Raw genomic sequence first — 17,023 nt, 5'->3', positions numbered from 1 at the left:
GCCCTCAGTTTGGAAGTCACTATGTTCTGGTAATAGTCTTTGCCTGGGAAACCTGTCAATGGGATGGAACGTTTGAGATCCAGTCCCCCTGGGAAGGATGGAGAGAAAAGGGCAAGTGATTATTTCTTTCCTGGGATAGGAAGCTTCTGCGAGAGAATCTGAGATGAATTCTCTTAGGAAATCAGGTGAGGAATGAACTCTAGAGGAAGAACAGAAAGTCCTAGACCAAAAGGAAAGCAGGCAGTATGGAGCACCTGAGGATGTGCCCTGCCTGGAGGAGCAGAGGGGAGGAAGATGGCAGGGTACCAGGAGACGTCACCAGGAGATCTCAAGTAGTTTGGGTGGAGTTTTCTGGCCTCATACCCATCATCTGAGGGATGGATGAGCTGGAGGTGCATGGGGCAGGGGGTAGAGGTGACAAGAAGTTGTTTTCCAGGAACAGGTGCACTCTGTTGCCAGAGAGAGGAACCTCTACTTTGGCATGTACACAGCACACCCTGATCTGTCAAGGACAGAAACGAATGAGGATCTGCATCTTGGACCTTGCAACTCAGAAAAACCATCGACTTTGCAGTCAAAAAAAAGGTGAACAAGTCCAGGCTGACAGTGAGTGTTCAGAGCGGCTATGGGACCAGGGAGCACTGTGTCAGAACAGTGCATGTTCTGTACAGGTGCAGCTGGACCAGTATAGATTCGGTACATCATGTATATATCTGCTGGGTATTATCACAAAAAAGATGTCCTACTTTCCATGACCTCTCAATCACCCTGCTTTCATCCTATCTCTCCCATTTCCAAAAACTTCAGGGACTTCCACTGACCATAAAACAAAACACAACAACAACAACAAACACTAACATGTAAACAAACAAAAATCCTCACCCCTAAGTGATAGGCTTTGAAGGCAGTCAGCCCTGGTTTAAAGTTCCAGCCCAAGTCACTTAGTACTCTTGGCACAGTGTTGGCAAAGTCAGGACTTTCTCTGAGCCTTGGTTTCCTTATCTGGAAAATGAGAATAGTTGTGGCTACTTCAAAGAATTAAAGTGGAATATGGAGATTGCCTAGCTTGCTTCCTGACACACAAAGAGGTGCTCAGCAAATGGTATTTGTTTTATCCATGTTTGTGGAGTTCAAATAGCAATTGTTTGCATAAGAAGAGGGGAGCTGTGCTTGTATTGATGCTGTCAGGTATCTTAATTTAGGGGAATGAAGTCTCAGCCTAGTGTGTTTTCTCAGGTCTTTCCGTCTAATTCCACACTCTTCCTCCTTCCAGTCTCCTCCCAGCAGCTGTAGCCATAGTTTACAGGCAGGCAGGGCACAGCCTCTGACTGAATTAGGACATTGTTGCAAAGACTGAGGAGCCAAAGATACTCTTGCAATCTCTCTTGTCCTCAAGCAACCGAGGAAGCCCAGGTCTTGGGGCCTCCTAGAGTGATGGGAAAACCGCCGGAACATCCTAGAGAGATACCCTGCTTTCCTGGAGCTGGGGTAATTTACTTTCAAAACCAAGAAACCTGTAACTATGGCTTTTTCTTAGAGTTGGCATAGAGCTTCTTGTTGGTGCCACAGAGTACAGGAAGGAAGCAGATCCATTCATGGGGCTCACTGCCTGGTAGGACAGAGCCCCATTCCTCTCTATTGTGAGTCTTTTTGAAGGATGCAAAACCAGTGTTGGGGGAGCTGAGGGAAGGGAGGTAACAACTCCATGGGTGCACGGGTGGGTGGGTATAAAGAAAGACTTTTTTCTCCTCTACTCACACTCAACTCAGAACACTTCTGTGACCAGATATGTGCACTTTTTTTTTCCACACTGAGCAATTCTCTGGTGTTCTATAATTCTATACCAACTACGTGTTTGATAATTCAATTCATTCTGACATTACCTAGAGATAGCATCTGATCCCACAAGAGTCCCCTCCACTTCTGAACCTACTTGCAAGTAGTAGTTTGTGACCTGTACTTCTGACCAGCCGGCTATAAAATAGGAATCCTCTATATCCCTACTTCAGGTTGATAATTTGCTTGGACAGTTCCCAGAACCTAGAGAAACACCTTTACTGGTTTTTTAATTTACTTTTTAAGTTTTTAAATTTTATTTTATTTTATTTTAGTGGTTTTGGGGATTGATCTCAGGGCTCTGTGCATGCTAGGCAAAAGCACTCTACCAGTGGCCATATCCTCAAACTACTGGTTTAGTATAAAAGATATTACAAAGGACGCACATGACAAACTAGATGGAAGAGAAGTACAGGGCAAGGTCATGGTGATGTGAGTACTCAGCTTCTCTGCAGTCTCTGTGCACTCTACCCTCCCAGCACCTCCAGTGTTCAAAAATTTTTAGAAACCTTGGAGGTGGGGGTGTGGCTCAGTGGTAAACCATTTGCCTAGCATGCCGGAAAGCCTGCAAGCCTGCAAGCCATGGTTTGGTCCCCGGAAGAATTTTTAAGTTTTTATTGAGCTTAATCTCCAGCCACCACCCACTTTCCTGGAGGTTAGCGGGTAGGTCTAAAAGTCCTAATCCTTTATTCACTTGGCTTTCTTATCACTAAGGAAATTCCAAGGCTTTACCAAATATATTTCATAATATACCGTAGTGGGGAAGCACTAGAAGATGGGTACCCTGTAAAGAAGAGATGAATGGGGAAGCCAAGGCAGATAGAGGAACTAGCATGAATAAAGGCACAGAGGTAAAAAATGTTTTAAAAGCAAAAAACGGAACTCATAGAAGTAGAGGGTAGAATAGTGGTTAAGGGGGATGGAGAGGGGTGGTGGAGAGATATTCAAATAAAACGCAGCACCAACAGTTCTTGGGTCAGGCTGGAACTCATGCCCGAGGGGTGGGGCAGTGGGAAGTGCAGACACGAATGTAATCACCCCTTAAGACCTGGGAGGCCAAGTCTCCCTTGTGAGTTTGGGACTTAAAAGGTTTGGCAGCAGCGGGGAAAGGAGCGTCAGTCGGACAACCTGACACTACGCTAGGTATTTTCCTTCTTTCATTCAACAAATATTAATAGAGCGTCAGAGGCAGTTCCAGGCCTTGGGAAACAGCGATGAAGAAACAGATCGGGGTTTCCTTGACAGTAACGTGCACATTTTACGGAAGAGGAAGTCGAGGGTCTGCCTGACTCTGGCTCACGGATATCGCCGGGCTTCTGCGGCCGAGGGGCAGCGTGGGGCTTTGGGCATTCCCTTAGATGTCCCGGCACACGTGGGTTGGCCGGCGGGTCGCCCGTCCGGCTGCGCGCGCCGCCGGGGCCTCTCCGTTGCCCCGCCCGGCTGGGCGCCCGCCCCCAGCCCAACCCACACGTGGGTTCCCGCACGTCCGCCTGGCTCCCCTCCTGACGTCAGCTTCGAGGTTCCATTTAAGGCCCCTCCCGCGCCCAGCCCTGAGTGCTGGAGACGCTGCTGCTGAGTGCGGATTCCATTGCTGCGCGCCCCCGACGCCTTCTCAACGTGCACTCCCGGTACGGTCAACCCCGAGCGCACTGCACCCAGAGGGGAGGGAGAGCGAGCTGCTTATGCCTCCGCTGGCCCGCGCTGCCGGCGAAGGGGTCCCTGCTCACTGGGAGAGGCACCGCTTCCCAGAAGCTGATTTCGGAGACTTGGGAGGTGGCCTACCAAGCGTGGGCTTGGCGCCCACCGCTCTCTCAGCTTTTGCCCTAAGCCGCGTCTCTGGCCTCGCGGGAGGCGAGTGACCCCACCCAACCCAGGGTTGATATTGCGGGTGGATGAGGAAGGAAAAGAATAACAGATCTGAGGGTGGGGCATGCCTCTGGGCTCAAAATTGGCGAACAGCGCAAAACTTTGGTCCGGTTTGGGGAGCTCATGTTATCCCCAAAACCTGAGTACGTCTGGAGACGGGTTCCTGGAAGCCGGAGAGGCGCCGAGTCTGCGCGATTTGTATTTTTGCCCTGGGACTCTGGAGAGGTGGGCTCCATGGGGGTTTCTGTTGCCTTTAGATTATAGGGTGCTCTTTGTATAAGTGGCATTTATTAAGCTGCTGGGGTATTCAGAGGCTGTACTAAGTGCGGTGCGTGCAAAGATGAAGCAGGCAGAGTTGCAGTCCTCCCGCACCTCAGACGGTATATCGAGAATAGTATCCGCGTGTACCATCCCTTTTTGGCAAAGAGGAAAACCTAAAGCTGGGAGAGAGGGAATCTCTAAGGTCGCAGTGAGTGGCAGAGGTGGGGAGGGTAGACGCTCGTTCTGCAAGGCTCTTGCCACAAGACGCACCCTCGCCCCTACCATGGAAGGGAACCGTGGAGCACAGGGCTGGAGGTTTTAGTGAAGCCGGTTCATCGCAGGAGAATTCCTCCCTTTCCCCTGACAAGTTGCAGAAACCTTGCAAGGCTATCTAGAAATAGCAGTGATTTGTAAGGAGAGACCCGATTCCAGCTTGGTTACTCTGGGCTGCCTGCCTAGAGATCCTCTCTGATATTTTTGCCCCTTGGAACTCTGTCAAAACTAGACGTGGTGTTTGGGGGATGCAACATGTGATTCCCTCTGGTGAGTGCGGTGCAGGGTTGGATGGGCGGAGTGGAAGATCCCTCCTCAGGCTCTGGAATTCGAGGGTTCCACCAAGTACCTCTTAACCTTAGGGCTTCAGCCATTTCCGCACCTCCTGTACTGACAAAATTTCCTAATACTGGGTCTCCCGCCTTGCAACAAAGACCACCACAGGAGCTACACGTGACCCCTCCCTCCTGCTTGGTTAACAACCCTTGATATTGCGATTTGAAGTCTGCATGGCTCTCTACCAGGCCAGGGAGGCTGCCAACCAGGCTTCACTTTGCTCACGTGTGCTTCAGAGTACTAGTAAAGTCTAAAGTCTGACTCTGAGCATGCTCCACCTGACCCACACAAGTGGATGGTTCCTGGCGAACGGGGCTTACCCCTTAACCCCACCCAGCATGGTCCAGCCTATTAGGCCTCTTAGTGGCATGCAGCCACCAAGCTGCTTCTCTACCCTCCTCCAACCTCTGTATTGCGCACGCGCACTTGCTCAAGTTTCCTGGGTCTGGATGTTCCGGATCTGGGCGGGGCGTAAAACCTGGGGCCAGATGGGGAGGAAAGCAAGCAAGTGTGCAATGTGCGCAGGCGCCAACCTCACAGCACGTTCCTTTGCTTTTGGGTGGTACCTTGTAGCCGTTGGTGGCGCTTTCTGCTTGTACTTTTGGCCCTTAGGGCTTTGCACTGTACTTGCTTTAGGTTACTGAGTGGCCAAAGGAGAGCTTCTCAGTGTGTGGGCGGCTTAGTGATTTTTGTCTGAAGAGAGGCCTGCCCTTCTAGGGGCTAATAAGCCAAGATGAGTGAGCCGTCAGGAGGCTATACTTACACCCAAACATCGATACTGTTTTTTCATGCCAAGGTGAGGTCCTTCACATCACATCCTGGCCAGGCCAAACCCTGGCATTAGGCTTTTAAACCTTGTTTGCCACCTTTAGGTTTTTCTCTGTCCACTTTTAGTCATCTCTTGTGACTTTTAGTGACAATTTCCCAAAGAAAGTAAAGTAAGCGTTTTAAAAGAACAGCTCTTGGTAAGTAAACAATATTTCAAGAGGATGTAGTGACAGTGTTTCTCCCCTATAGATTCCTTTTGGTTCCAAGTCCAAGATGGCAAGTCTCAAGGATCAGCTGATTGTGAATCTTCTTAAGGAAGAACAGGTTCCCCAGAATAAGATTACAGTTGTTGGGGTTGGTGCTGTTGGCATGGCTTGTGCCATCAGTATCTTAATGAAGGTAAGTGAGAGTCCATCACTCCTAAAGCCGATGCCTTGGCTCCATCCTCTCTTCAACCTTCCCCAATAGTTGCATTGTCACATCGTACATAAAAATAGGAAGGTTCATGCACTCATTCAAAGAACTTAATGTGAAACGCTTTGAAACATGGTGATATACCAACAGGGTTATCTGAAATAAAGTTTCAAAGGTGGGCTGGGGTTGTGGCTCAGCTCTAGAGCACTCACCTAGCAGGTGTGAGGTACTGGGTTCGATCCTTAGCACCATATTAAAAAAATAAAGGTATGTGTCCACCTACAATTAAAAAGTATCAAAGTTTACAGAGATGGAAACCTTGTAATTCCCTGTATTGCCTACCAATGAGAAGGAAGAGTTCATGCCTTTAAATGAGTCAGACTCTCTTAAAGGAATAACCTGTACATATGGTAAAATTAAAATCATCATGTGGGATTTTTTTTTTTTTTAAATACAGGCATGAGTTTATTAGAAGGGATAGGAAAGGGAAAAGGGACACTTTTTAAAAACAGCATGCCTTTATTTTATTTGTTTATTTTTATGTGGTGCTGAGGATCGAACCCAGTGCCTCACACGTGGTAGGCAAGTGCTCGGCCACTGAGCAACAGCCCCAGCCCAAGGGGACACTCTTAAGAGAGACAGTGTGTTGCTGAAAACTCAATCCTTGTCCCTGATACCAGTCTGATAACAAGGACACAGTTTTGAAGAAAAGAAAAAAGGTTTATTGCTTTGCTAGCAAAGGAGAGTCGTGTGGGAAATCTTAAATCCTCCTCTGCTCCAAACCCCATATTGCCACCTTTGTATAACAATGTTATTATCAATTATAGGACTAACAATTAGAAAAGAGAGCTTGTGAGTAAAGAATACGTTTTACAGTGTTTAAAACTGATTTATATCAAAAAGTAATTGAAGCAGTTTTTAATATTAAAATATTGAAGTTCAGGGGTCTGGGTCTGAGGGGCAGAGCAGTTGCCTAGCATGTGTGAGGCACTGGGTTCAATTCTCAGCACCACATATAATTAAATGAATAAAATAAAGGTCTGTCAACATCTAAAATTAAAAATGTATTAAAAAAAGATTTGAAGTTCAGATTTGAAAATTCTTTATGAAAGTAGAATGATGACTTCTGCATTCTGAACATAAATGTACTGAAGTAAGAGGGACCGAAGGCAGAAATGAGCTATGCAGAGATCTTGTAATAGCACAGCTCACTTTGTGTTCTTAGAAGAAGCCATATAACACACCAACTCTTTTTTTTTTTTTTTTTTTTTTTTTTTTTTCTTTTTTTTGGTGGGTGGGGGTGGGTACCAGGGATTGAACTCAGGGACACTCAACCACTGAACCACATCCCCACCCCTTTTTTGTATTTTATTTAGAGACAGGGTCTCACTGAGTTACTTAGTGCCTCACTGTTGCTGAGGCTGGCTTTGAACTTGGGATCCTCCTGCCTCAGCCTCCCAAGCTGCTGCGATACTAAAGTAGCAGAACTCCCCTATGCCAAAAATAGGAAAATTTTGCATTCTAAAAATCTTGCAATGGCAGTGTCCCATTTAACTAAAAATTTTATGTCTTTTAGGACTTGGCAGATGAACTTGCTCTTGTTGATGTCATGGAAGATAAATTGAAGGGAGAAATGATGGATCTCCAGCATGGCAGCCTTTTCCTTAGAACACCAAAAATTGTCTCTGGCAAAGGTTGATTTCAACAAGTTTATATTATAGTCCACATTAGATGTAAACTTTTTTTAGTGCAGTATTTTATAATAGAAAGCCATTGACTACATGCTAAGGCAGACAATATGACCCAAAACCTGGGGGCGGAGAGGTTGAGGAGAGTAGGGCAGAGACCACAGGCTTAGACTAGGAGCCTTTCAGCAGACTGCTGAATGGGTTGGATCTGCTGCTTCAGTGAGAGCCTTCTTTGATGGTGACAGAACAGGCAATGACAGTCCTGGAGACACCACAGGCCTGCCTCAGGGCCTGCTTGGAGTACACAAACACAGAGAGCACATTTTGTCTTAATAATAGCAGTGGGAGGTGCAGGAGACCTCCAGGGCTTCAGCATCTGCAGCCATCACAAGGACCTTGGAAATGCCTGTGAGGTTTTAGTTGCACGTTTCAGTCCCACTGGCTTGCCACTCTTCAAGAGCAGCCAACCTCGGGCAAGTCAGAAAAAACTAGATGTAAATTTTTTTATCCACCTCAAAGTCCTAGCTCTTGGAAGATTTTTTTTTTTTTTTTCATACAGGATAGAAAAGTCTTAAAATAATTTTTCATTGGTACCTATGGATATCAAAGTTCAATCTATACTAGATGGTTTAAAATGGAAATCCAATTAGTGCATTATGTGGAAACCATCTGAACTAGAAAGTAATGAGTGAAGCCTCAAACTTTAGGTCCATATTTAACCACATTGATTCAAGTACTTTTTTTTTCTTTTGTGTTGTTGGAGCATTTAACCCAGGCCTTGCACATGCTTGGCAAGTACTCTACCTCTGAGCTACACCCCCAGCCTTCAGATATTTAAGTGTTCTTTTTCCCCCAGTAACTTTCACACAGTAACACAAACTTGAGAATAGGGTAAGTGAGCCTGTTCAGCAGATATTTTTGACTTGACCCTTTCACACTCAACTAGCACCAGCCTGGAATGTGGGATATGGGCCCAAATAGTGTCTTTTGGTACTTGAAAGTCCTTGGCAACTCCCAGTATCAAGTATCCTGTGCTTTAGGGCATGTAGAAGCAAATCATGCTTGTTAAATGTAAAGGCATCTCTGCTTTAGAGGGAGGAGATTGCTTGTCTCTTAGTAGTAATTAAGTAGTTAAATAAATTCAGGATTAAGGAAGAGTATGAACATTGAAATTAGGGAAAGAATTGGGGATGTCTAAGAAATTGATTTAAGACTCATAAACTTGGTTCCCTCCAGTTCTCCCGGTGATAGTTATATCAAGTTATAATGTAATTAAAACTACACTACAAGGAAGGTATTGACTTCCATTTAAGAAGCCACAATTATAAAACTGAAAAACACCGGTCCTTTTCAATTTGTAAGTGTGATGATTGCGTGTTTATGTTCTTGTGTGAAATGTCTCCCTCTAAGTCTTGTTAGTCATGACATCAGTGCCCATCTGACATAAAAAATTAAAAAAACTCTGAAAACTAAAGGAAATGAAGACTCTGCTTCAAAACTGAAAAAAAAAAAAAAAAAAGAGGGAGTAGGGGTGCAGTTTATCAGTAGAGTGCTTGTCTGGTATATGTGAGGCCCTGGGTCCAATCCTCAGTACTAAAAAAAGGGAACAAATTTTTGCTGGGTAGTTAACAGTTCTCTTAAAGGCATTAATATGGTGGTTTCATTTTTCTCTAGACTATAGTGTGACTGCAAACTCCAAGCTCGTTATTATCACAGCTGGGGCACGTCAGCAAGAGGGAGAAAGCCGTCTCAATTTAGTCCAGCGTAATGTGAACATCTTTAAATTCATCATTCCTAATGTTGTAAAATACAGCCCACACTGCAAGTTGCTTGTTGTTTCCAATCCAGGTAAGACTTAACTGTGTAAAACTGATGATCTATAGTAAGATTGATGGAGTATGTTATATTCTATATGCATGAATATATTTCATTTATTGCTCATTTCATGTCCCTCCTGAGAGTGTTTTTGTAAAATAGTTAATTATGGAAGATTAAATGAATAGAAAACCTGAACATAGTTGGAAACTAAACTTAGTTCTTTGCCCAAGATCTTAGATAAGAAATAAGTTTAACTGATTGTATTCTCTTAATTAATGCAGTTTATTTTCATAAAACAATATTTGAATATTTGGTGGGCTTGATATGTAGTACAGAGACTTAAAAATATTAACAAAAATAACAATTCATCAGGAGCAGTATCAAGATCTGTACAGAACCATGTATCTGTAGTGGCTAATCATTATCTAATGAATCACCTAATATCTGCCCAAATGTTGTTTTCATAGTGGATATCTTGACCTATGTGGCTTGGAAGATAAGTGGCTTTCCTAAAAACCGTGTTATTGGAAGTGGTTGCAATCTGGATTCAGCCCGGTTCCGTTACCTCATGGGGGAAAGACTGGGAGTTCACCCATTAAGCTGTCATGGGTGGGTCCTTGGGGAACATGGAGACTCTAGTGGTAAGCATAAGTTATTTTCTGCTTTTGTTTACAAAAAGATTGCATTAGAAAATCCAGGCATTTTATTATTAAATTAGACCCTAAATCAGATATCCATTAACTAGGGTAGACTAGTTTCCTGGAATCTACCATTTGTATAATTGTATGCTAAGAATTAATATTTTAGCCATTTTATGGCAAGAACAGAGTGAAATTTAGCTTCTATGGATGTAAATAACTATGGACATATTTCTTCAGAATTGAACCTAGGTTTTCATGTATACTTAGCACATACTTTACCCCTGTATATCCCCTCACCCTTAGATATGTGAAAGCCACAGTTCTTACGATAACTTTAGTTGGCCCTGAAAAGGTCAGCTACCCCAAATGCAGTCCAAGAAAACATTCTGGGAGGCTGGGCCTGTAGCTCAGTGGCACATATGAGACGTGTGGGTTCAATCCTTAGCACCACATAAAATAAAGGCATTCTGTCCATCTACAACTACAAAAAAAAAAAAAATTTTTTTTTAGGAAAAAAAGAAAAGAAACATTCTGGTACCGTGCAGAGTTCTAAATTCCTTATGTTAAGAAAATTCTCCTTATGTTAGTGTGCTATCTTCATATTTCAAATATATGAACTAAACATTCCAACAAATGAGGGGGAAACAGGTTAAAATATATAATTCTTAGTTTTATATAATCTAAATGAAAATCTAAGAGTAAGGACATTGGTTTTGACCACTTATGTGTAACTTCCCTCGGCAGATAGTAGAATTGAAAATAGCATCTTGATGCATAAAAATAATTGTGTGCTATGCAATTTCTTTTAGTACCTGTATGGAGTGGAGTGAATGTTGCTGGTGTCGCCTTGAAGAATCTGCACCCAGATTTAGGCACTGATGCAGATAAAGAACATTGGAAAGAGGTTCATAAGCAGGTGGTTGACAGGTAATAAGTTTCATAATCTGGCAATATGGGAGCTTAAAATTTATTGTTTTTATATAAAAGATTAATTTTTTGTGGTACTAGAGATTGAATCCAGGGGTACTCTTTAATATTTTCCCTCGGCCTCTAAGATGCATGCCACCACGCCCTGTTATTTTAATAGCACTTACATCCAAATACTTTTGTTATAGAGAGAACTTGTTTCCTTTTTCTTTCTTTTTTTTTTTTTTTTTTTCATGGTACTGGGAATAGCCAGGGCCTTGCACATGCTAAACAAGTGTTCTACTGCTGAGTTACATCCTAGTAATTTTTTAAGACCTTTTTATTTTGAAATGGTCTCACTAAAGTGTCCAGGCTGGTCTTGAACTTGCCATCCTCCTGCCTTGGCCTCCTAAGTAGCTGAGATTAAAGGCATGCACCATGGAGCCTGGCAATACTTTCCTTAAGCTTTATTAAAGGTCATACAATAAAGACAGGGAACAACAACAAAAAAGAATAGCTAAAATAAAAATTAAGAGATAGTACCAAATGCTGTCAAGGATATGCAGATATTGGATTCCTCATACATTGTTGGTTGGAATGTAAATGGTACCACCACTCTGGAAAACAGTCTGACAGATCCTTTAAAATTAAAAATGGATTTTCTATACAACCCAGCAACTTCATATAATGAATCCCAAAGAAATAAAACACAAACAGGTAAAAATATTAAAAATTACAGGCATTTTATTAATGCTAAAATACCCTTTTAAAATGCAATAATTTCTCTGTAACCTGATAAATCTTTGCTTATATTTTATTTTTTTAATATTTTTTTTAAATGTCGATAGACCTTTATTTTATTCATTTATTTATATGTGGTGCTGAGAATTGAACCCAGTGCCTCACACATTGCAGGCAAGTCCTCTACCACTGAGCCACCACCCCAACCCCTGCTTATATTTTAAACTATTAAAATGAAATAAATTAGCTTGTCCACCCTACTGGAATATGAGTCTTCAACATGTATGATTTATTCACTTAGGAATATCTTTTTTATTCTTAAAATTTTTTTGGTACTGGGGATTGAACCAGGGGTACTTAGTCACTGAATCACATCCCCAACCCTTTTTTTATTTTGAGATAGGGTGTCACTAAGTTGCCTAGGGCCTCACTAAGGCTGACTTTGAACTTGTGATCCTTCTGCCTCAGCTCCTGAGTAGCTAGGATTACAGGCATGTTCTGCTGTGCCTGGCAGGAAAACCTTTGAAATCCAAGTTCTTATTATACTCTTTGAAAATATAAACACAGCTACCAGCTGGTTGTGTTGGTATACACCTATAATCCAGGTGGCTGAGGTAGAAGAATGGCAAGGTCTAGGCAACTTAGCAAGACCTTGTCTCAAAATAAAATAGAAAAAAGAACTGGCGATGTAGCTCAGTGGTAGAGCACTTGCCTAGTATGTGCACGGCCCTAGGTTCCATTCCCAGGAAAACACACACATATATACACACACAGAAATAGCTGGCTTCTTTATTCAGATGATAATCGTTACAAGCCAGGTCTAGATTCAACATGGTACTAGTAAGAAGTATTTACTAACAAGTTGTTGAAATAGGAAAGTTTTCCACTTGGCATTATTTACTTTTAAACTATGGTTATGTGTGGACCTATAGAATTGAATAATAAATCATAGTCCTTGGTTCATAATATATGTTTATACAAGCACTATGTGCTGCTTGAACCACTGGAGCTCCTTATATTTTCATAATTGGTCTAGGCAAGGCTCATTTGTTTTTGTGTAATTAAATAAAACCTGTGAACCTACCACCCAGCAAAGAGACATTATCATTAGCTGTCAACTGACTTACTATATCTTGGGTCAGAATTACTAGTCTGCTGGTGTTTGAAAATTGTTTAAGTGAATTTTTGCCCTACTCCTCATCCACCTGTCTCCCTGACACTCCCAGTTGAGATAAGCTTATAATCAATATGCTGTGTGTAATCTTCTAATCTTTCTAGATTTACCTTTTCCATTTGAAATGCTGGTAATTGAATCCTGGTCTTTGAGCATGCTAGGCAAACACTACCACTGAGCTACATCCCCAGACCCTGGATTTACCTTTTTTTTTTTTCTTTTTTCCAGCAATAGGGATTGAACCCAGGGATTCTTTACAACTGAGTTACATCTTTAGCCCTTTTTTTATTTTGAGACAGGATCTTGCTAAATTTCCCAGATTGACCTCCAACTTGATATCCTCCTGCCTCAACTTCCTGAGTCATTGGAATTATAAGCATGTGCCACCATTCCTGGGCCCTGGATTTACTTTTTAAAATCTAGTATTACACTTATTTTTTCTTTGCTTTGTTGCCACCATTCTCAATACTACATTTTTCCCCCCACCCACTTGGTACTAGGGATTGAATCCAAGGATGCTCTACTGCTGAACTTCATCCCCAATCCTTTTTGTTTTTTGAGGTAGGATATTGCTAAGGTGGTTGTGGCTGGCCTTTAACTTGTGATCCTAAGATTCCCAGGTTGCTGAGATTACACAAGTACACCACTCTTCCTGGCTCAATATTATACTTCTAACAATTACCAACTTTTTTGTTGGTAGCTATAGTTGATTACTTTTGACAGTTATATAATGTTCCTTTGTGTCTATACCAAAATTTGTTCATTCTGTTGGGTGGCAGTGTACTTCTTGCTTTTTTTTTTTTTTTGGTTGGCCATTCCAATAGTACTGCTATGAACATTCCTATTCTTGATGTCCTGGTGTATATGCAAAGGGTTACCCTTAGATTATAATGCACTTTGTGGCATTGTTAACTATGAAGTATGTGTTCAGTGAAAGCTTTGTTTCTTTGTTTCTCCCTTCTACTTTTCTCTGCCCTTCCCTATCCTTCCTTCCCTTCCCTATTCTATAGCGCTTATGAGGTGATCAAACTAAAAGGCTATACATCCTGGGCCATTGGACTGTCTGTGGCAGATTTGGCAGAAAGTATAATGAAGAATCTTAGGCGGGTGCATCCAATTTCCACCATGATTAAGGTAGGTCCATGTAGTGATACATTGTGTTTGAGTGCTTCATTTCCATTTTGTTGTTGTTGCTGTTGTGGTGAGGATGAGGAAAGTGCCCTGCCACTGAGCTATATCCCCTGGTTTTTTAGAACAGATTTCTTCTGAGAAAGCAGTTAGATTAATGGAAGTCCTGTTTACTGAAAATGAAATTACTTAATGCACTCAGAATTTTTTTTTTTTTTGAAAGAAATGGTTGACATGTAGTATAAATGTCCATTTATACTGTTTAGCACATATATATTTGATCACTTGACTGAAAAACTCACTGAGTTATATTTAGGTAGGTGGAAATCTATAGAAGACAGATTTTGCCATTGGGAAAAATAGAAATCAAGTTACCACAGTAATAATAAATTTACATAATAAATATCAGAAAGTACTATGTGTAACCGTGATAGTCTTTTCGTATATACATCTTGTTGGTGGTTTAGTGATTTTCTTTTACACTTGTCATTATATAAGTGAACATCTGGAAATTTCTGCTTATCAAGTTGAAGTAAATAAGCTTCATAATTGTAAAGAGTGTAAATCTTGGGAAACCCCAGAATGTATAGACAAAATGTAAAATGTTTTCTTTTTGTCTTCAGGGTCTCTATGGAATAAAGGATGATGTTTTTCTAAGTGTGCCTTGCATCTTGGGACAAAATGGAATCTCAGATGTTGTGAAGGTGAATTTGACTCCTGAGGAAGAGGCTCGTTTGAAGAAGAGTGCAGATACGCTTTGGGGGATCCAAAAAGAACTACAATTTTAAAGGCTTCTAATGTCATACCACTTCACTGTCTAGGATACAATAGGATTTTAGTTGGAGATTGTGCATGTTGTCCTTTTATCTGATCTGTGATTAAAGCAGATAGCCTGGGAAAAACATCAATTTCCTAAAGTTAGAAATAGGAATGGCTTATAAAACCCTACAGATATCCTGACACTGGATGGTACTTAACTTGTGTAGTCTTAAAATAGTGTAAAATAGTAAAATAGTTCCACCATCTCTGAGATTCCACTGCCAATGTTGCACAGGCTCCAGTTGCCCTTCAAACCAGATGTGTGATATATAACTTCATCAACCATCCTAGTCCAACTTTTTATTTTTTTCATTCAGTCACATCCTGGAATCTAATGTTAAATCCAATATTGCATGTCTTGCGTATAACTGTTCTAAAAGATTTTATTTTGTGTATTATATGTATTCGTAGTGTACATTTCCACATAATGTAAAAAGAAATATCTACAAATGAACAATGCAACCAGCTATCCACGTGTCATACCAACTGAAATATCAAATAAACCTTGAACAGTGGCCATTCTATTAATTTCTTGTTTTGGTACTGGGGATTGAATCCAGGGTGCTTTACCACTAAACTGCATCCCCATCCCTTTTTATTTTTAATTTTAATACAGGGTTTTGCTAAATTGCTAAGGCTGGTCTTCAACTTGGGAGCCTGCCCTCATTGGGATTACAGGCGTATACCACCACTTCTCACCAATTTGAGATATAAAGGTGCTTTCTTTTTTTTTTTTTTTTCTATTACTTGGAAATAATAGGCTCTTGGAAAACCCTGAAATAATTTTCTTTCATGGGGTATTTACTAATGAGTAGATGAGTTTAATATGAATTTGTATGTTAAGGGTGTAACTAGATTGGGTCATCTTGGTACCATTTCCATTATAATCCATAGTTTTAGTATATTAAGCCCAAGGTATTATATATTTGTTACTATTAGCACTAATCTTACTTGGTACCCTACAATTCATAGGTACTATTCTATATGTGAATGTGAGAAATACTTGACAACTGAACATAAGCAATATGTCACTATAGAGGACATAGGTTTTTGTAGATCTTTTGTTCTCTGGAAGCCAGTAACCTAATGACACTTAACAATTCTAAACTAAGTAGTCTTGGTGGTTCTCTACTCAAATGTCTTCTTGAATTTTCCCTTAAAATGTTTTTGTAACTGACCCTTATTCAGGACTGAATATTGTCATCATTCCTGCCTCCAGAATTTTTCTTCTTGAGGTCTAGTTAAAGAAAATTATGGCTTTTTTCCCTCTCAAATATAAAATGAAAAACTTGGTCAAGGTAGTCTTGATAATGCTATTATAATTTGATTTGCTATCCTGTACACATAAAAAAATTACAGCTTTGCTAAGGTAAATTTTATGTACCATAGAATTTACTCTTACAGTGTACAATTATTTGGATTTTATTATCCCCCCAAAGAAACCAGAATCTATTCCCATGGGCTTTGTAAACTTTGAGGTAACTTCAATTTCATTTTTAAAAAGTACTTATTTTAATTTCATATTATTGATAGATAATATGAACATGATTGAAAATAAGTGAAATAGATTTACTCAGTCATGAATTCAGATTTCATTTTGTAAAATTTTATTATTTTCTGCAACAATAAGTGTTCTGGGTTCACCATGTACCTTCCTGCCCCAGCAAGGAATAGGCAACTCTGCAAGAACTTTTTTTGTTTTCATATCTTTATGAAGTGAATTAAGCCGGTCTCAGCCCTGTCTCACACACTTTGTCAGTGGAGAAGAAAATGAGATGTTCAGAACTTAGTCCTCCCAGATGACACCATTAGGACATAAAAGCCATGTTCTCTCAAGATTCTTTACTGAGTGCCTACTATATAATATGGTGTATGTTGCAATATGCAAGAGTAAATACAAAATCTGGACTCCTTATTTTGAAATGACTGCAATCAATATGTCAAGCTTGGAGTGCTTGGAGAGATATTAAGAGATATTTCCCTTCACTATTTTTTTTTGGCTTCTCTTTATTTTTTAATTATTTTTTATTTTTACAGACTGCATTTTGATTCATTGTACACAAATGGGGTACATCTTTTCGTTTCTATGATTGTGCACAACGTAGATTCCTATCATTTGTGTAATCATACATGTACATAGGGTAATGATACCCCTTCACTATTACCAAGAGGTTATCTCCTTTGGCCACCAGGGGCCTGTGGCAAGTACATAGCTTATTCATGTAGGTACTGGTGATTGAACCCAGGGGAATTAACCATTGAATCACATCCCTAGTTCTTTTTTATTTTTGAGACAGTCTCAATTGCTGAGGCTGGCCTTGAACTTGTGGTCCTCCTTCCTTAGCTTTCTGAGT

At 41.0% G+C, this 17,023-nt stretch overlaps 1 protein-coding gene and 1 non-coding gene across 2 annotated transcripts; both read left to right on the top strand.

Annotated features, from left to right (window-relative positions):
• Positions 1-3,306: 3,306 nt before the first annotated feature.
• Ldha (lactate dehydrogenase A) lies at positions 3,307-15,184 on the top strand. Its single transcript, XM_047517396.1, has 8 exons — positions 3,307-3,464; positions 5,590-5,739; positions 7,331-7,448; positions 9,117-9,290; positions 9,728-9,901; positions 10,711-10,828; positions 13,733-13,856; positions 14,474-15,184. Exons 2-8 carry the CDS (start codon positions 5,614-5,616, stop codon positions 14,636-14,638), a joined length of 999 nt encoding a protein of 332 aa, XP_047373352.1. The 5' UTR covers positions 3,307-3,464; positions 5,590-5,613; the 3' UTR covers positions 14,639-15,184.
• LOC124960854 (small nucleolar RNA U13) lies at positions 8,786-8,886 on the top strand. The gene has a single exon (XR_007104174.1). It is a non-coding gene; the product is annotated as a small nucleolar RNA U13 (small nucleolar RNA).
• Positions 15,185-17,023: the final 1,839 nt, after the last annotated feature.

Source organism: Sciurus carolinensis, chromosome 11 (assembly GCF_902686445.1).
Source record: "Sciurus carolinensis chromosome 11, mSciCar1.2, whole genome shotgun sequence".
In the NCBI taxonomy this organism is placed as follows: domain Eukaryota; kingdom Metazoa; phylum Chordata; class Mammalia; order Rodentia; family Sciuridae; genus Sciurus; species Sciurus carolinensis.
Note: the sequence above shows the minus strand (reverse complement) of the source record. Positions and strands in the feature narration are given on the sequence as shown.

Coding starts and splice junctions, on each gene's coding strand:
- Ldha (XM_047517396.1), top strand. CDS start 5,614: ATGGCAAGTCTCAAGGATCAGCTGATTGTGAATCTTCTTAAGGAAGAA. Junction 7,449..9,116: donor AAAAATTGTCTCTGGCAAAG/GTTGATTTCAAC, acceptor ATTTTTCTCTAG/ACTATAGTGTGACTGCAAAC. Junction 9,902..10,710: donor GGAACATGGAGACTCTAGTG/GTAAGCATAAGT, acceptor AATTTCTTTTAG/TACCTGTATGGAGTGGAGTG.